General features: G+C 51.9%; 6 protein-coding genes across 6 annotated transcripts; 1 reads left to right on the forward strand and 5 right to left on the reverse strand.

Moving 5' to 3' along the window:
• Positions 1-372: 372 nt before the first annotated feature.
• NCS54_00673500 (Hypothetical protein) lies at positions 373-1,615 on the reverse strand (the record flags this gene model as incomplete). Its single annotated transcript, XM_053152182.1, has 3 exons — positions 373-965; positions 1,018-1,540; positions 1,589-1,615. The coding sequence occupies 3 exons, from the start codon at positions 1,613-1,615 to the stop codon at positions 373-375; spliced, it is 1,143 nt and encodes a 380-aa protein (XP_053008157.1).
• A 306-nt stretch (positions 1,616-1,921) lies between these two features.
• NCS54_00673600 (DNA-directed RNA polymerase subunit) lies at positions 1,922-6,445 on the reverse strand (the record flags this gene model as incomplete). Its single annotated transcript, XM_053152183.1, has 4 exons — positions 1,922-5,917; positions 5,969-6,118; positions 6,174-6,285; positions 6,354-6,445. 4 exons carry the CDS (start codon positions 6,443-6,445, stop codon positions 1,922-1,924), a joined length of 4,350 nt encoding a protein of 1,449 aa, XP_053008158.1.
• A 740-nt stretch (positions 6,446-7,185) lies between these two features.
• On the reverse strand, positions 7,186-10,653 carry NCS54_00673700 (DDHD domain-containing protein; the record flags this gene model as incomplete). The annotated part of the gene is made up of 9 exons (XM_053152184.1): positions 7,186-7,315; positions 7,382-8,176; positions 8,239-8,647; positions 8,705-8,937; positions 8,993-9,731; positions 9,789-9,822; positions 9,872-9,951; positions 9,999-10,356; positions 10,405-10,653. The coding sequence occupies 9 exons, from the start codon at positions 10,651-10,653 to the stop codon at positions 7,186-7,188; spliced, it is 3,027 nt and encodes a 1,008-aa protein (XP_053008159.1).
• A 1,074-nt stretch (positions 10,654-11,727) lies between these two features.
• On the reverse strand, positions 11,728-12,582 carry NCS54_00673800 (RING-type domain-containing protein; the record flags this gene model as incomplete). Its single annotated transcript, XM_053152185.1, has 2 exons — positions 11,728-12,361; positions 12,425-12,582. 2 exons carry the CDS (start codon positions 12,580-12,582, stop codon positions 11,728-11,730), a joined length of 792 nt encoding a protein of 263 aa, XP_053008160.1.
• Positions 12,583-13,502: 920 nt separating this feature from the next.
• Positions 13,503-15,661, forward strand: NCS54_00673900 (Hypothetical protein; the record flags this gene model as incomplete). Its single annotated transcript, XM_053152186.1, has 5 exons — positions 13,503-13,525; positions 13,581-13,791; positions 13,845-14,536; positions 14,589-15,574; positions 15,630-15,661. The coding sequence occupies 5 exons, from the start codon at positions 13,503-13,505 to the stop codon at positions 15,659-15,661; spliced, it is 1,944 nt and encodes a 647-aa protein (XP_053008161.1).
• Positions 15,662-16,076: 415 nt separating this feature from the next.
• On the reverse strand, positions 16,077-18,394 carry NCS54_00674000 (O-acyltransferase; the record flags this gene model as incomplete). The annotated part of the gene is made up of 7 exons (XM_053152187.1): positions 16,077-16,196; positions 16,257-16,478; positions 16,534-16,630; positions 16,680-16,798; positions 16,853-17,504; positions 17,554-17,675; positions 17,731-18,394. The coding sequence occupies 7 exons, from the start codon at positions 18,392-18,394 to the stop codon at positions 16,174-16,176; spliced, it is 1,899 nt and encodes a 632-aa protein (XP_053008162.1). The 3' UTR covers positions 16,077-16,173.
• Between the last annotated feature and the right edge of the window lie 455 nt (positions 18,395-18,849).

An 18,849-nucleotide genomic window follows, 5' to 3' on the forward strand; every position in this document is an offset into this window, starting at 1 on the left:
GCGCCGCTCTTGCGCACTGCCTCAACATGACGTCGTCTGATGTTGAGCTAGAAAGCAGAGCTAGGGAGAATTGGCAGATTTGCTTGAGAGCCCTCTGGGCAATGAGGAAGACATGGGAGGCCTCCGTAGATGTCTACGTCAACGTTTTGCACTTTGTTGCCCAAGGCTGGGGAGTCGCTGACGTCAAGTAAAACTCGGGGATAGATCTTGAGCTGCTGCTGAGTAACATCTAAGCCAGTGTGGGCTAAAAGGTCTTAAGCTGGGTTATATCCTATGCTGGCAAGAATGGGAATAGATAGATATATGTATATAGATGTCTTGATTAATTATAAACAGTGAAATGATACTGGTTTATGAAATCTCTTGAATGTTTTAGTTGAAAAATCTTGTTATCTTATAGCTATCTCCTGCCTTTCCCTTCTTTACTTCTCGACCCTTATTCTGAGTTGCACTTATCTTGCCCACTTCGCGACGTTTCGCCGTCCCCTCGTCATCATTCATAACTCCCAATGCCTTCCGTTTACCATGAGATGACTTCTCAGAACCAAACAAACTGGTGGTCGCTTTTCTGTCATCGCGCGACTGGTCTTCTTCCTCTTCAACCTTGACCTCTGAACGTTGGTCTGGGTCCTGGTGTCCTGATCCCTTCTTCTGCTTGGCATTGGCGAAGAAGTTGGCGATATTCGACTTGTTGTCCTTGCTATCCAGGGGTATAACAAAAGAAGGCGAGTTGTTCCCAACCTTACCAACCTCTTTAGTGACTGGGTAGACCTCCAACTCTCCTTCAAAGGGCTTGAGCAAAGATTGTAGGTCGCGAGACCACTGATTCCGAGAAGGATCCAGCCATGTCTTGATGGCTGATGAGTGGGGGTTGAAGATGACCGGCATTCGGTTGTGGAGGAACTTCAACTGCTTGTTTGAGTCTGTGGTGATGACAGTGTAGGTGTAGATCTTGTCTGCGGATCCTGTGGCACGTCAGCCTGAATCGCTTCGTTTCATCTCGGTGGTCTCTGTTACCTTCGTACTGCACACAGTCCCAAAGCCCTGCGAAGCACATGAGATGGCCATCCTTTCGCTTCACGTAATGAGGTTGTTTATCTTTGCCGATCTTGAGCCACTCGTAAAATCCTTGGGCAACGACAATGCACCGCTTGCGAGCCTTCATGCTGGCCCACATGCCTCCCGGTGAGCTCAGTGAATCATCACGGCAGTTGATGGTTTTCAGCATCGACCCGTAATCTGGGTTTCGCTTCGTCCACGACGGAATCAAGCCCCATTTCATGGACTGTAGCTTGTACTTGACTTGTTCAGAGCTTGCCGCATGGTCAGTTGCATCGTTGATCTCAGCGTGCTGTTGTTTCTCATTGTCCGTTCCCTGGTGGCCGGCACCTCCATCGGACGTATTCGCGCGATAAACAATACCGTGATTGCCAGGCGCAAAGTTGTAAGTGTTGCGGGGGGTGCCATCTCCTTCATCTTCTGGTGCGTCATCAACGTCTAGGCCATCCTCCTCGAGCATCTGACGGATTTGCGACGGGCGCTATCGCTTATCGTTAGAGTCACTACCTAGCCAAACGTTGGCACTCACCAGAGCCAAAGCATAACGACCGCACATTTTCGCGATGTCTGACTATTGAGTGAGCCGATTTGTGTTGAGCGTGCAAGTTCGAGGTGAATACTGGTGGTGGCGTTCACGATGAACTCGTCAGACGGTATCACGTGGGGCCTATGACGGTTGGTGCACAGTCGCCGTCGCAAACAAAGACTCAAGGATGACCGAGCCAGAGCTCGCCAGGCAAGAAAGGCAAGTCGATTTAAAGAAAAGAACCTTACAATTCCCCTATGGTATCGCTATTTTGGCATGAATACATCAATCCATCCTACTTTTATACTCCAGAACAAGCGGGCCTCCTCCAACCGACTAAACCTTGCGGCGTGCCTTTCGCTTCAGCGCCGTCTCGGCAGCCCAAGCATCTTCAAACGTTGTTGGCTTCTGTTTGAGATCTCCTCCCTGAATACCCAGACGACGAACCACCTGGAAGGCACCGGTTCCAACTCTCATCGTTTGACCCATGATGATGCATTCACTGACACCTTCGATCTGGTCCGTCTTCATGCCGGCCGCAGCCTCGAAGAGATGATCCGGAGTTTTCTCGAACGAGGCCAGTTGCAGCACGCTGTCTCTCATCTTGGACAAACCAAAACGCGTAATACCCAGTACCTCGCCCTTGTAGGTCATCACATCAGCCAGGAGCTGCATGTGTCGCGGATCAATACCCATGTCACCCATGACCTCGCCGATTTCGTCTGCGATAGTGGTTCTTGCAGCCTCAATACCCAAAACATCTCGGCATTCCATTACATTGTTTGAGCGCGCCTTGATACCGATGACACCTTCCGTCGTCATACATTCTCGAAGCCCATAACCCTCAACCAAGACGGTGTGAGTGTTTTGTTCCGAGGTCTGGATGATGGCACGAGTTGCTTCGGGATAACCAGAAATCGGTACTGTGGGAAGCACACGACGCAGGAAATTGGCCCGTAGCAGCATGTCCCCGGTGTCATCAGCAGCGGCTTTGCTTCGGGCAGTCGTCCTCTTTGTAGAGTCGCTGACATCGCGCACACGAACAATAATTCTCTCGCCGTCAATTGACAGATCATCGCGTTGCACCTTCAACTTGCGCTGCTTGCAGATTGCCTCAGCGATGTCGTAAGGCCCAATACCCAGGTGCATGTCTGAGAGAGCGGTTGAATCGATTTGGAGAACGACATTGCCCTCGTTGGTACGCCACTCATCCTCGACGAAACGCAAGACATCAGAAATGTACGTCTTTTCGATGCGTCCCTTGACCACTCGCGCCGCCTCGATCTGTTCATTGTTTTCCAGCGGGCAAGTGATAACTGGAGTACTGATGGTCTTCGAAGCATTGATGATTTCCTTGATTCGAGGAACACCCTGAGTGATACTCATACCAGCAACACCGGCGAAATGGAACGTCTTCAGTGTCATCTGAGTACCAGGTTCACCGATAGAATGGGCGCCGACAGCACCGACAGCATGCCCAGGTTCGACGTGCGCCTTCTTGTACTTGTCAAGACACATCTTGATGAAGAGGCGGAGTGTGGACAAGGTAACCTTGGCCGTCCGGTCGGCGTGGTCCTGAGCTGTTGCCCTCACCATCACATCGCCCTCAAATCCAGCAAGCTTCCTGACCCGCTCCAGCTTCGATGCCAGACCTTCGACGTGGGTCTCAATCGCTTTAAGAAATCCTCTGGCACCTTCGTGTTCGTCGATACCATAGTCGCTCGTGTCCCCATAATCCAGGACTTCATTATGCAGGAGGCCACGTCGGACATAACGTCTTCGTTCGGTCTCCAATACGGAGTCGCAGAACGACCTGATCTCTTCTGGGGTCATGGATGCCTCGCTATTGTCCCTGGTCAAGCTCTCTGCGTGAGTCCAGGTTCGCAGGAAATGCACCGGCTCTGCAGAACCTTCCATATCGACGGGGTCGAGTTTGTCCGCGCCAAACTGGAACTGCACAATGCCACCACCCGAGGTTCGCACTGTATCATCGTACTGCGTGGACAAATCTTCAAGTGACTTCATGAGTCGTCGAGACATGTAGCCAGTTTCAGCAGTCTTGACAGCTGTATCGACCAGACCTTCACGGCCCGACATGGCGTGAAAGATGAACTCGGTGGGGAAAAGGCCGGTGTAAAAGCTGTTCTTGACGAAACCCTTTGATGGAGGCTGCCGAGCATTTTTGTGAAAGTGCGGAAGAGTTCGATCCTGAAACCCGTCCGCCACACGTGAACCGCCGATAATCTGCTGTCCGACGAGTGCAACCATCTGCGCCACGTTGATGTCCGAACCTTTGGAGCCAGACTTGGCCATAATAAGAGGGGCGTTGTTGCGGCTCAGGGTGTCAACGCAGTATGAACCCGCCTGCTGTCGGACTTTGCTCAGAATACCAGACATGGAGTTTTCCAGGGTTTGCTCCTGGTTGCAGCCAGCTGCCTTCTCAAGTTTGCCGGCTTTGAAGGTCTCGATGAGGTCATCGCACTGTTTGTAGGCGACGGCTACCAGCTTTTCTTTCTCTTCGTTGAGCGACTGGGTTGGGAAGACATCTCCCACGCCAATGGAGAAGCCTCGGTTTGTCAATTGACGCGCACACAGCTTGGCAAGTCTGTTCATGGCGACGACAGCTTCGTCTGGGCCAAAATCACGAAGAATGACATAGAAAATTGAATCCTTCTTGCCTGATCCCACTGTAGACTTGTCCATGCGACCACACATGACCTCGGAGTTGCGTACAACAAGCCAGCCGTCGTTGGGGTCCATGTCGGGGCATTGGCCGGGTCGGGCCTTGTACGCTCGGCACTTGGCATCAAGGTTGACCTTGACCCGTGAATCCTTGTTGGGTCGCATGAGCATACTGAAGAGCTGCTTTCCGGTCCAAAGAGCCTGTGGTGCAATAATGGCTGGCGGAGGCATATCAAGGTGGGTTTTACCATCCATCATGTGCATGCACAGATAGGTGAAGGTCTTGCGGTCAAAGAATCGATCCTTACTGCTGAGCAAGAAAGCCGCCGTGATGAAATCCTGGGTCGCAGCAATGACAGGTTCGCCGTTCTTGGGTGTCGCCAAGTTGTGCTTGATTCCCATCAGATTGATGGCTTCAGCACGAGCTTCCTCTGTCTGCGGAACATGGAGGTTCATCTCATCACCATCAAAATCGGCGTTGTACGGCCCACAAACACACTCGTTGAGCCTGAATGTCCTCCAAGGACGAACTTTTGCAAGATGGCTCATGATACTCAGTTTATGCAGAGACGGCTGACGGTTGAAGAGCACAATATCGTTGTCCTCAAGATGGCGCTCAACGACATCTCCATATTTGAGATCTCGGGCTGTATTATCCCTGTTGGCAAATTTCAAGTTGATCGAGTAGCCACCGTCATCCTGCTTGACGACTCGCTGCGCCCCTGGCCAGACATCGACTCCATTCTTGATACACTGGCGGAGCTTCTCGATATTGTGTCGCTGTACCCTTTCGGGGTAGGTAAGGTTCTTGGCAACAAGTTGAGGGACAGCCACTTGATCGATACCGAGGTTAGGGTCAGGGGAGATGACGGTTCTTCCAGAGAAGTCGACACGCTTTCCAGAGAGGTTTCCTCGGAAGCGGCCTTGCTTGCCCTTCAGGCGTTGGCAGAAGCCCCTCGTGGCTTTACCGAATCCAGGCTGCTGGAGGCCGGGAACATCACTATTGACGTACATGGCGATCTGGGTCTGCAAGTATTCCCACTGTTCCATGATCGTCTGAACCGGAGAGCCTTTTTGCAGGGCAGATCGGATCATGCCGCTGACCCAGACGATATCGGCGAGCTTGGTTGTGATGTCGTCTTCATTGCTTGCATTGTCTTGGGCAACAGAGGGTCTGATGCAAACTGGAGGGGCAGGCAGGAATTGCCAGATAAACATTTCCGGGCGACCTTCGGCAGGGTCGAGGCCAAGGAGCTCGCAGTCGGTAGGGCTTATCATCTTGAAGAGGTTGAGAACCCTCAGCGGATTCAGATCCTCCATGGCCTTGCGAAGATGCTTATCGAGCTCAGGGTTCTCGCGCTTCGCCTCGGTGAAGGAGTTGTCGAACTTGATCTTGCTCTCGGGGGGGACCTTCTTCACCGAGGTGGACTTGTTGTAAAAGGAGAACTTGTCGTGGGCAAGTTTGAGGACACCAATCTTTCGAATCTGGCCGTTGATGGAGCCACAGTATGGGCAAGTCTTGATCTTTCGGCATTCTGCATTGATCTTTTTGCATATTTGAGTTCGGCGTAGGTTATCGAGGAACGGTCGCCGCAACTCCTTCAGAAACTGCCGTCGTTCAGGTTCTTCCAGTAACACTCGGCCACAATCCTAGCACAACATTAGCAAGCCCTCGCCTCCCTGTGTAGCGATCAACTTTACCTTGCAAATTTCTTGCAGGATAGACATGATGAAGCGCAGGTAGCCGACGTGGAAGGCCGGCAACGGAAGGCGGACATGACCAAAGTGTCCATTACACTCCGACAGCGATAGCTCGCAGGTTGCGCATTTTCCTGCCTTGCTCGAGGTTCCCTAGCAAGATATTTGTATTAGATAAGTTCGACATGAGCGGAGGTCGGGAGCTCACCAGTCGGGAGTCGAGAGGACCATGGCGATATGGGGCGCGATTATTCTCGATGTCATAAAGCAAGCGGTCAGAGACCTCGAGGACAGCCTGATTGGCAATGTCTTGGTTGGATCTAGTAACGAAAGAAGACAAGTCAGCGCTGTCCAACACAAAGAGATCACTGCGGCGAAGCAAACTCACTGAATGCCAAATTTGATGCCCTTGAATCGCTTAGGCAGCTTATCCACAAGCTGCTCCTTTACGGCACGCTTTGTGGACGCGTCGGTAGCCATACTGGACGCGATTGTAAACTTCGAGGCGGAGATTGGGCGGGCGAAATTGGACTGTTTCGAGGCAGCTGAAAGTGCTGGAGTTGGTATGATCGAGAGGTCGATCGCAGGTATGCGGGGATCCGGCAAGTGCGGATTAGGGTTGTGATCACAACAAGCTCGAATCGGAAGCTGCTTGAAGTGCTGGGGATTCGCATGCGATGTACATGACCAGAGGCGAGGAGTCGCGACGCTGCGAGAGGCGACAAGTCGAAGGTTGGATGAGAGGGACGGCGTGGGAGTTGAGTCGCAAAATTTCCGTCGCCAGGTAAAGAGGGACCCAGACTCTTTAGCATCAGTCGTGCCCCACCATCCTACCAGCCTGCGGGGGACCAGCCGCCCCCAAGGGATGAATCATCGCCGAAGGCGCACAATTGAAAGGTAACTTTGCGACAACGTCCTGCGTACTTGATGGTACAGACACTTTTCATTGGTTACTTGAGCGCGCATTCAAGACAAGGCTCTTACACAAGTAGTCGTTTATGAGCAGATATCACAATTCCAGGCGTGGATGTCACTAGGCCAAATGCCCAGCAGACGAGGTGACTGTTAGCCTTCCACAACATGCATCTTAAAGCCGGTAATCTGATCCCAAACATCTCTCAATAGGCCCCCAGCCAGCTCGAGTCCCTGACCATCTATTGTGATATCAAAGTACCCCCTACCAAGTGGCAGGGCTTATATACAGCTGCCAGAATGTCGTCTTAGGATTCAGACTTCCGCCTCGATCGATTCGACAGCATCTGGGAGAGGACGAAATGGTTCACATCCTCGTCAGCCCAATAGCCCATGTGTGAGGCGATTGTATTGATTGGGTTGAAGTCCAGGACGCTCCTTAATGCATGATTAGTCTTGATCCATTCGTTGCAACTAAGGGTTCTCTCCGGCATGGACACTCACTCTTGGATGCTGTAGTCGACTCGACCATTGCGATTGAGCGCTCGAACTTTCCCTTCTTCCTTGCGCAGCTTGCGCGCCTTCTTATCTTCGTCCGACGTAGTAGTCGTCTCCCCTTCTTTCGACATTTGAGTGCGGCTTTGCTGGAATCTGGAATACAAGGTCTCCAGCTCGTCATCGATCAACGTCGGGCTGTGGTCGCTCAGGCCAGACCCAAAGTCCAAAGCATTGGTCGTGGAGTCAGCGAGCTTCTTCATGCGCGCATCTGTAGCCACTCGCTTCTCAGCGTCTGGAGTATCACCACTCGCCAGAGTCTTCGATCCCGCGCCTTCAAGGGTCTGTGATTCTCCGCGCGACGCGCTGGCTGTTATCCTCGCCACCTCTTCGCTATTTATACCGAGACTTCGGTTGAGCAGGTTACTAGCAATGCCGGCACTCAGACTCGACCACAATCCGCTGACGCTTTGTCCAACCATAGTTCCGATCCCGGTCAGCCCTTGTGGTGTAACATTGCTAAATATTCCCCTCTTCGTGTACGGTAACAATTGAGGCTTCAATATTGACATGGACGGTGATATCAGAGGCTCAAGGCGATAACTAATGGGGTCTGATGGGTGGAATATGTTAAAGAGCTGTTGAAGCTTGGGCGACGCGACGGTTCCGGGCAGACCGGTCACTAGGGATATTTGCTCTGTCCCCGACCCAAGGGGGGTTGTGCGGAGCACATCTTCATCACAATCCATGCTCTGGGGGTCCTTGGCTTTCACGGATTGGGAGCGCGGTCTCGCGGCTATAGTTCTAATCAAAGCTGTCAGTACAAACAAGGGCATCTGCCAGGTCAAAGGTGTTTCTAATCGTACCGTCCCTTAAGCATCTGGAAAAGACCAACCGGCGAGCCCAAGCAGAATAGGTCCTCAACATTGAAGTCGAGCTCCAGTTCTGTATTCTTGCTTGGCGATTCTGTTCGATCCTGCATCGGCCACAGACGCAACAAAGACTTATGCTCAGTAGGGCGATCTTGCTTCTGTTGGCAAAGAACATCGAAAAGGATCGCAGAGCCCAAGGAATGACCCATCAGATGCACTTTTCCCTTGAAGTCTGGGTTCCGTTCCTTGAATAGCTTGAAAATGCGGTTGCACTCATTGAGCACAATCCTCATAATTTGGTCACGGTAAGAGCTCTGATAGAGCAACACATCCAAAGCAAGGTCAGATATGAGGGAACGAGCAAAGGCCACCCCTTCAATAGTGATGTCGTCCAGAGATGGATCTACAGTTATAAGAGTCAGTGATCTGCCTTCAGAGTATCAAGTTTAGGGCCACTCACATTCATCCTCGTCGCCATCAATGTCCCCTAAGTCGCGCTCGCCCTTCTTCTGGCGTTTTCTTGGGAAATCTAGAAGATGCCTCCAGCATACCGGGAGCACTTGTACGCGACTGTTTCCTGGTCCGGGGCCAAGCTCCGAGTTCAAGGCCTTCAGGTCTGCCGAGTTGGCATACACGGATTTGATGGTTTTGCGGAGGATATTAACATCGTGGACAAAGTTAACGCTTTCCATACTAGAGAGGGTTAGCACTAAGCAAGCAACACAATATCATCCGGTTAATAACATACCGAAGACTGAGAAGTTGGCCGATTCCATGGGTCACCAGCACCAGGTGTTCTATCTCCCGTCCTTGAGTCTCGCCGGCCTGCCCAGTGTAGTCGTCTTGTATCTCCTGTTCTTCGCGCCGGCGAATCTCTTCTTCAGTTTCAGCCTTGGTCCTCCCCTCACTCTCAATGAGCGATGATAGCTGGCGCTGCAGCCTGATTTCTCGAGGGTCCCTCTCCTTCTTGATCTGCTCGTCATCGTGGGTGGGTTCATCATGGGAGGCACGGGTCGACGGAGGCGCCGATCTCCGCTTCAACATCTTCTGCTGCTTCTGATCCAGCGAGAGGGCTTCATCGGCAGTGACTGATCGGCTTTCATCGCCCTTGTCTTTATCCTTGTCCTTGTCCTTGTCCTTGGTTTTACTGGGCTCAGAATACCCACGAACGAGCTTCACCCCGCTCATGTAGCTCCCGCCGCCGAATCGCTGATACACAGATGAAGTGACCCATGAAAGCATGCCGTCCGAGGTCAACCAAGCTGTATTGGCGTCCTGGTAAGTGGCCACGCTATTCATATAGGTCCCAAAGAGCCGGTAGCTTTGGGGTTGCGATTGGCCTTGGGAGTCAGCGTTGGCAGCGGGGGCATTATGCTCCTTCAAGCGAGTCGCGCTCGCTGACCGGGATGAGCTTGTTGACTTGAGATTTTCCCGCGATGCTTTTGGGGTAATGTTTTTCCTCGCACCCGATGGGCTACGATCTCTGCCTGGTCAGTCGTTAGTGTCGATACGATTGCAAATGCAAGGGCAACGGCTTCATATACCAGCATATTGCCATGGCTTCGTCTTAAGGTAACCCTAGGAATATGTTAGACTACTCTTTAGCATAAGACATGATAATGCGCACCTCTTCAAGTTGTGCAGCAAGGTTCTCCTCGCAAGGACGTAATGTCGAGCTATCTTGATAGAACCAAGTTCCTCGCCGTACTAACACCAGTTAGTTGACGATACTGGTAGGCCGTGTCGCAGCGAACCTTCATAAACTGGGCCCAGCCAGTAAACAGGAGCCAGCTCTCGAGCTTCGATGTCGACCTCAAAGAGAAAATCTTCATTCACGGGAACACGAACGGCACTGGAATGAGAATCCTCATGGTCAAGGGCCTTCTCCGACATCTCGCCAGTCGCATCTGCTTTTCTCTTTCTCGAGGGTAGACGGGCACCAGGAGCCTGACTCCGAGCGTCCTCCATCGCTTCCAACAGCTTCTGATACTCTCCCTCCAAGGCCTTGGAATCGGAGGTAGAAAAGGCGGAATACTTCTTTGGCGGCGTTGCAGGCTTTTCGGGTTGCGCTGGACGGCTAGGGGAGGTCAACTGAGGCTTCCGCTTAGGAACCTACCCACGTGGTCAGCCAAGAGCCAGCAATGTCGGAGGAGTCCTTACGTCGACGGCGTGAAACCACTGGACTCTCAAAGGAGGGCATCCTGCAGGGTATGATTTGAAGCTTTGGCCGTAGAGATGCGTCGTGCTGTGATCGTCAGGATTCGCAGGAACAGGAGTTGGTCGAGCTTCCTCCGGCTTGGCCTTCTGAGTAGGAGTTGTACTGCGGCTACTGGCCCAGGGATTAATGGAGTCGACAGCGGAGCTCAAGTAAGACTTTTCGGTCTTCTTTTCGGCTGCCCCTGAGGCCATGGTAGCACGATATGATCGTGACCATATACAGCGTGAAAACCTGTTGGTGAGCAGGACAACAGACCGTTGCGAGGCCGAAGTCAGGGTGAGTGAACGTCCTGGGAAACACGAGATAGCCAACGCGGATTTCCTTCTAAGGGATCCCGAAGTAAAGTCGGATTTCCGGCGTGATAGATTGAACGATGAAGCCTAGCTCGCCTTGGTATCGGTCAGCCTGAGCTGTTAACCAGCGACGATTGTAGTCGCAGCAGTGATAGTGATGGTTATATGAGTTTTGCTCAAATTGAACACATTGCCATCAGAGATATAGCAACGCACAAATAGAGTCAAAGAAGGCAAAGGCCAAGGCGTTAACAGAAGATAGGCCAAATGTGTTCTGGGGAATTGCGATAAGGCGGAGGATTCATGTGAAGATGACGTCCCTTGCCGAGGGTGGAGGTGACGACACGAATCGCAAACGTGTGCCTGAACTAAGGCAGCCTGGTAACATTAGTGGGGGGCTTGAACAGCTTCACCCAGGGATGCTCAGCTGACGGGCACTATATCACAGTCAATGAGGAAGCTTCAACTTTTCTGATACAAGAGTTAATTTTTTTTTTTTTTTTTCCTTAGAGAAAAGACTGGTGCATTCCCATTGTGAAGGTTTAACCACGGCTTTTAACTGGATGCCTAAATACATCCGAAATACCTGCGGACCCTGACACCGTTCCAAGCCACCACGTGTATTAGGCAGTTCAATACTCCGTAAGTACCCCGTCCAGAGATGTCTATGGATTTCCCTGCCGGCGATGAACAACGTGCCCCTGTCAGATAGACTTTGTTAAATCGATGCACCTCATTCTTGGCCACCTCTTTCCCCAGGCACGCAAGGCAGGCAGGCATGCTTTCCTCGCATTCCAATCCATCCACCTGGCACAAGTTGCTTATCTCTCTCGAATGAGATGAGAGCAAGAGTTAGGCGGAGCATGACGGCGTCGCTTTCGGCGTTCAACCAGTAGTACTGATGTCTCATATACCCAGCCCTGAGTAGCCCTGAGTATATTCATGACTCAATACTTTTATAGCTCCGGTTTGTTACAGAGACAGTAGTCCCGTTTGAAGGATCGAAGCCCATTGAGCTTGCTTCTGTTGAGCTAGATCCGCGGCCGTTTGGCCATGGCTGTCTCGCAGGCCACGAATATCTCCCTCTGCCGGGACGGAGAGGCGTCCGACGCCCAGAGCTTGAGCCACCGAGCGAGCAGTTTCGGGGAAAGCCGCATCCGGGATGATAGAGCACAGCCAGAGAAGAAGCCAAAGTGTCTCTTCCCGGTTGTGTTCAATGGCAAGATGCAACCCGCTCTTCATGTCGGCGAGGGGATCTTGGTACCTGACGAAGGACGCCAGATCTTCAATCTCGTCACTCGCATCCCGGAGCAACTCAACAATTCCGCCAACATCGCCCTCGGCGGACATGACATGCAGCGCACGAGCCGGACGGGCCTCAGGGTGGCTCTCGAGGTATGCCTCCTCAGTAATCGATGGTAGGATGTCTAGGTTTTCCTGAACGCCACCCTCGTTGACATATCTCGTGAGAATTGCAGCGCCCGGGGGCGCAGAGAGGAACTGGTTGGTGGCCGAGGGCCCTGCGTCGTTCGCTGGCAAATAAGTACTGCAACTTGGGCATTTGAGAGAGACTGCTATATCGGAAGACTGGTCCAACAAGCACTGCCTATTGACGTTTTAGCCGAGATTATAGCACCACAGGCCATCGTCTCAAGAACATCCAACATACCAATGAAAGTGACATCCACAGGGCAATTCGAGGTCATCGGGAACTGATTCCGAGACTGTGCTAGGGCCAGCACTGGACGCCCCAGCCTCATCATTCACGTCCTCGTCCGGATCCAAACGCAACACCAACGACTCCTCACAGACCTTGCAAAGGGACATCCTGGTACTCCGTACTGAATGGCTGTTCAGGATGTTTCGGCTCACCAAGGATTAGACAGGGTGCTGTAAAAGTCTTGCTGGCTGTCTGTCACAAACAAATTGTGAAAGGCTTGGAAGCGCGTTTTGGGTCTCTTCCCTTCCGTCCTATCGCGTTTTTTCCTGCTGGTTCAGGCCCAACTTTTTTTTTTTTTCTTCTTCTGCAATGCGAAGGAAACGAAAACCCAAGTGGGTGAGTAGACCTTACGCAACCGAGTGGGGCTTGGTTCATGATTTGCGAAAGCGAGTTGGTTTACGAATCACTTCCAGGCGGCAACATTTTGATAGGTTTAGCTTACACTCTAATACCCTGCCTAGGGAGGCAGATGAAGGAAGAATTGGAACGAAACAGGGTGCCTAGATCTCTGTCGTCAGCATCCGTACCTTGTTCATGGCCGCCTGGTAAACGCGTATCCGCTGCACTGCCATCCCAATGGTGGCCATTACATCACCGCTCTCAAGCCCCGAAGGTCCTCCCACCAGGGACAGCTCCCCGCAGTGACCAAACAAACAAGTACCTGCCATCAGCCAATCAGGTATAGCGGCTATGAGTTTACCGCCATTCAATACCCAGCGTAAAAGGAGGGGTACCTTGTCAGCTTCCTTGAGAAAGTACCAGCGCCGGACTCTCTGCTTGGACACCTCCCCACCCATGCTATGCCACCTAAAGACGGTCCCTCTCCCTTTCAGGTGCCCAATTCTCGCATCATCCTTTCCAGCTTCAACTCCGTCACTGGAATCAAGACCACAACTTCTCAAACTTCCCCTGCCAGCAAGTATCGCACAAATATTGCAGGCCTCCCTTCGAGTGCTGGCCTCTCCTTAACAACTTGGCCCCTCTCCATCTCTCCTCGCGCCCTCTCTGCGCGACCCCCTCCCCCACCATGAACGTTTTGAAGCTTCAGAGGTCGGTTGCGCCGGATCTCGCGGGCTGCCTCGTAATACTGACAGCGTCCCAATAGGAAGTTTCCTCAGTTCCAGCAGAACGAGATCTTCTCCTTGTCCGATGCCTTCCAGCGACTCGATGTCGACGACAAGGGATACCTGGATGAGGCCACTGCCATCAAGGCCACGCAACAGAGCGAAAATCAACCTTATGATGTTGTGCGCCAAGCGCTGAAGGAAGTCGAGCTTGACTCGTCACGGCGCGTTGAACTTGAGGACTATGTCAGCGTAGGTCTCCCTGCTCAAGTTTCCACGACTGTCGCTAACCTTTCTGCCACAAGCTCATCTCCAAACTCCGCGAATCCTCCCCTGCCCAGAAGCGCATGTCCACGGGCCCATCCGCCTCTTCCGCGCCCGGCGTTGTCGCGCAGCGCACTGGAGGGCATGCTTCCAAGAGCAGCGTGAGCGGCAAGATTCATGTCCAGGGGTCCAATGCCAACATCACCCACACCATCAACGAGGACGAGCGAACCGAGTTCACCCGCCACATCAATGCCGTGCTCGCTGGCGATCCCGACATCGACAGCCGTCTACCATTCCCTACCGACACTTTTGAGATGTTCGACGAGTGCAAGGATGGTCTGGTTCTCGCCAAGCTCATCAACGACAGTGTACCTGACACCATCGATGAGCGTGTCCTCAACATTCCCGGCAGGAAGACGAAAAATCTCAATGCCTTCCAGATGAGTGAGAACAACAACATCGTTATCGAGTCCGCCAAGGGTATCGGCTGCTCGGTTGTGAACATTGGTGCCGGCGACATCATCGAGGTCAGGGAGCATCTGATCCTGGGTCTGATCTGGCAAATTATTCGCCGTGGACTGTTGGGCAAGATTGATATCAAGCTGCACCCCGAGCTCTACCGATTGCTTGAGGAGGACGAGACCCTCGAGCAGTTCCTCAGACTACCCCCCGAGCAAATCTTGCTCCGGTGGTTCAACTATCATCTGAAGGCTGCCAATTGGGGCCGCAAGTACGTCAATTCGAACCACGCAAGGTCAGCCTTTACTAATATCTTGCAACAGGGTTAACAACTTCTCCTCAGATGTCAAGGACGGCGAGAACTACGCCGTTTTGCTTGCACAGATTGGCCCCGAATATGGAGTCACACGTGCACCATTGCAGAAGCAGGATCTTCACGACCGAGCCGAGGCCGTTCTTCAGGAGGCCGATAAGCTTGGTTGCCGCAAGTTCTTGACACCAAAATCTCTTGTCGCCGGAAACCCAAAGCTGAACCTGGCATTTGTTGCCAACTTGTTCAACAATCACCCTGCTCTCGATCCTATTACCGAGGAGGAGAAGCTTGAGGTCGAGGACTTCGATGCGGAGGGTGAGCGTGAGGCAAGAGTGTTTACTCTTTGGCTCAACAGTCTGGATGTGCAACCAGCTGTCGTATCCTTCTTCGATGATCTTCGAGACGGCAGCATTCTCCTCCAAGCCTACGACAAGGTGATCCCCGGTTCCGTCAACCCCCGCCACGTCAACAAGCGACCAGCCCATGGTGGAGAGATGTCGAGGTTCAAGGCTGTGGAGAACACCAACTATGCGATCGAGCTGGGCAAGCAAAACCGCTTTTCGCTGGTGGGCATTCAGGGTGCCGACATCACCGACGGACAGCGAACTTTGACTCTTGGCCTCGTGTGGCAGCTTATGCGCAAGGATATCACTGTGACTCTTTCATCCCTGGCTCAGAAGCTTGGCAAGAGGGAGATTACGGACTCTGAGATGGTGCGATGGGCCAACGACATGTCCCGCAAGGGTGGCAGAAACTCGGCCATTCGCTCTTTCAAGGACCCTGCCATCGGTTCTGGTATCTTCCTTCTGGATGTCTTGAACGGAATGAAGAGCAGCTATGTCGACTACGATCTCGTGACCCCCGGACAGACGGATGAAGATGCCTACATGAACGCTAAGCTAAGCATCAGCATTGCCCGCAAGCTTGGTGCCACCATTTGGCTGGTTCCAGAGGATATCTGCCAAGTCCGCAGCCGTCTTGTTACTACATTTATTGGTGAGTCCCCTCGCAGAGTCTTGACTATTCACATTGTTCTAATCATCTTGGCCAGGTTCTCTCATGGCGACTCACGAGAAGATGTAAATTTAGTTTGGAATTCGGCGACGGCGTGGTCTGGAGGGGTTGTCATTCAGGGGCCAAAATATCGAATCCTTTCCCAAAACCATCGTCCCCTCAAGGACATCCTGTTGTTTCCAACCAGTGCGTGTGCAAAGTGACAAGTGATAGGCTCCAGTTGCAGTAAGGATCCCCGGATAGTGATATTCTGAGTGCCGCCAATGAGCAGACAAAATTGGTGAGCATGCGTACTATCCGCTGATGCAGCGGTTCCCCGTGGAGAGGCAGTGATATCCAGGCCTTTATCCATCATTCCAAGAGTACTTTCTTTTTTAAGTATCATTGCTCTATATAAACTCAAATTGCTGTGATCACTCTATTGTCTTTCCAACGCCATGCTGAAAGGGTTGCTACTGTTATTCAAACTATATGCAGCCCTCGATCACAAGATCAAGTACAGGCTGCATAGACAACTTGGCCCCGTAAAGATACCCAACCAAAATATGAGATTTCCCAATGTCTTTCGTCCCCGTAGCCACTTAGTGCGGCTCAGTCTCACCAGCTATGGGACAAGGGTCAGCAAGTGTACTAGTTAGCATCCTTAGAACAGGACGAGGCAGACTCACTGGCAGTTGACACATCTGGAGGAACAAGAGGTAGCCTCTCAACTTCTTGAACAAGCACCACATGACCAGTTCATGAACACATGCTGACAAAAAGAATGTGATAAGAGTGGCAGTGTGCTTGTTGACCTTCAAAGAAGATATGGAGCTGTGATAGACGTGTCTGAGAAGGAAGATGTGGACTGGTCGATTCCAGTCACGGGCGAACTGGTCCCATGATACTATTTCCATGTTAGGACTTGCGCTCTTGATCAATATGGTCTCTGGGTGGCCTACCGCTGTTCCACCAGGCATCGTAGAAGCTTCGGTCGGCAAAGTAGGTCAACTCGGCCAGAATATTCAGGATAGTCTCCCAAATGAGGTACCAAGCAAGCTATTACAATTAGTCGCTTTCCAGAATCTGATATGCTTTTGCAACTAACCAGATACTCCATCATAAATGGGAATACCAGTTCACTGAGGAGCCAGGGAAACTGCTGAAATCTTTCCCAGAGGGGCACGCCGTTCTCCTTCATTTCTACTGTCTTCATGACGACAGGATCTGTAATTTTTTGTCAGTACATGTTACATCGAGCCACTAGGATACAAGACTTACACATGGAATGCTGAGAGACTTGGATCATGACAAAAAGAACGCCAATCATCGCTGCAACCTTCTCAAACACATAGGTCCAGCTGATGGAGTCTGACCGCGGGTACTCGAGCTCGTACACCAATGTCGGAAGCGGGATCCATTTGTAATGATCAATAAAGGAGATATTGTGCGGGTATGCTTTATCGACTGTGCTGGCGGTGCCCTTGAGCTCATCGGACAAGGCATCAATCTCCCATTTCATGATGCGCTCAAACAGGACAATTTGTTCATCATCCAGGGGCTCGCCTGACGCGATAGCCCGTGATATCTTATCAATGTCACTTTCCTCTGTATTTTGGTGTCCCGAGATGGACTTTCGGCGTTGTTCGGCAGATGGGGGAGCATTCAAATGTTGTGTTGAAATGGCGGATGCGGGGGGCTCGGTCTGTGAAGGAGTTGTCGCTGGGTGTACAAGGTCGAGTTGTTTAAGCTTCTTCGAAAGAGCCATACGGCTCTTGTAGACTGTAGATAGATGGCCGTTATAGAAAGAGTAAGAGTGCTGCTTCATCAACATGACAATGCCGTGCAGGACGAAGAAGACGGTATGAGTCCATGGCCAATCGCGCCACAGTGTCAACCCAACTACACCAGCGATGAAGAGAGTTTGCCATATCTATGAGACTCAGTAACGATGTTTCGGTATGTGATATGCCAACACTTACGTGTTGAATGACCCATCCAGCTCCGTCCCAGTTCAGGTAGTTAGCAAACACGCATCGTTGGATGAGCCAAGTGACCGCTGTGAGTGCACACATGATGCCATCAGAAATCAGAAGCAGAATCACTGGTATGAAAGTTAGCAAAGTCGTGAATCAAGGAGAAAAGCAACAGCTCCTCACCATCTCGATGGAACATGGTCTCCACGATGTCACTGGTCCCCAAAATGTTTCCATAGACCTGCCAGTTTTCTACCGAGATCTTCAAGACGTAGAGTGTGACAGCAAGCCAGAAAAGCGTGTAAAAGCCATGGAATGGGCTGTTGACTGAGGATGGATTTTGACGGTCAAACGCCGAGAACTGGCGAGTAAAGACGAGATCGGCAAACTTGCGCGGGCGACGCTTTGGGCTGGCATCTTGTGTCCATTGAGAGCTCGCCTTCAACAACTGCTGCAGGCTCTTATCGTCATCTGGGACGATATGAATACCAGAGTCACGGCGAGAGAATCGCAAACTCGCATCTTTATTGATGCCTTTGAAATCAACGGCTGAGAAACTTGGTGTTTCTGCTCGTTGCCGACCGCGACGGGTGTAACGTTGTCGGACAACGTGTGGCTCTGCCAGGGTTGGTCGAATATTCTCTTCGTAATCTTCTTCGCTTGGGGTTTCTGAACCGGGCCCTGTACTGGGTCCATCAATGGTCATTCCAGCAGCCCGCAGCGCATCCCCAAGCGACCTCGGCGGTGGTCGTTGAATGGTCGGCGACGGTGTTCTGGGGCTTTTGCCGGCAGCCCCGGCTCCCCGGCCGGAGAGCGGGGCATCCCCGGGAGTGAGAGGGGAGGCCATGTCTCTTGAATAGAAACGTGCCGTAGATGAAATTGTAATCCTTGTGATAAGTAGAACAAGAGGCAAAAATGAAGACAATGTGACTCGAAAGAAGTTCTATGATGAAGCAACGGAGGCGAGGTGTATTGTGAGAGTAAGAATCGGATGTTATGATGATATGAATCCCAGCAAGGAGAAATGGAAGTGATGCGAGGGGCAATGAGGCTCCTGAAATAACTACCGAAGATGGCCGGCTTCTGAATCTCTCCGGATGCAACGGCTGGCGATCAAGCATGTGGTCGGTCTTAGGCTTTGACGCGGGCACCGGTAACCTGGTTGAGAACCCTGGTCTCGTGCATTTCCAATCCGAGGATGCCGTATGAGAATAGCATTGATATGCTTACTTTCTACCTCTGTCAGGCATATCACCCAATGTTATGTGACTAACCTCCACACCACGTCATTTTGCTTGAAGT

This window comes from Fusarium falciforme, chromosome 5, assembly GCF_026873545.1.
Source record: "Fusarium falciforme chromosome 5, complete sequence".
Lineage (NCBI taxonomy): Eukaryota > Fungi > Ascomycota > Sordariomycetes > Hypocreales > Nectriaceae > Fusarium > Fusarium falciforme.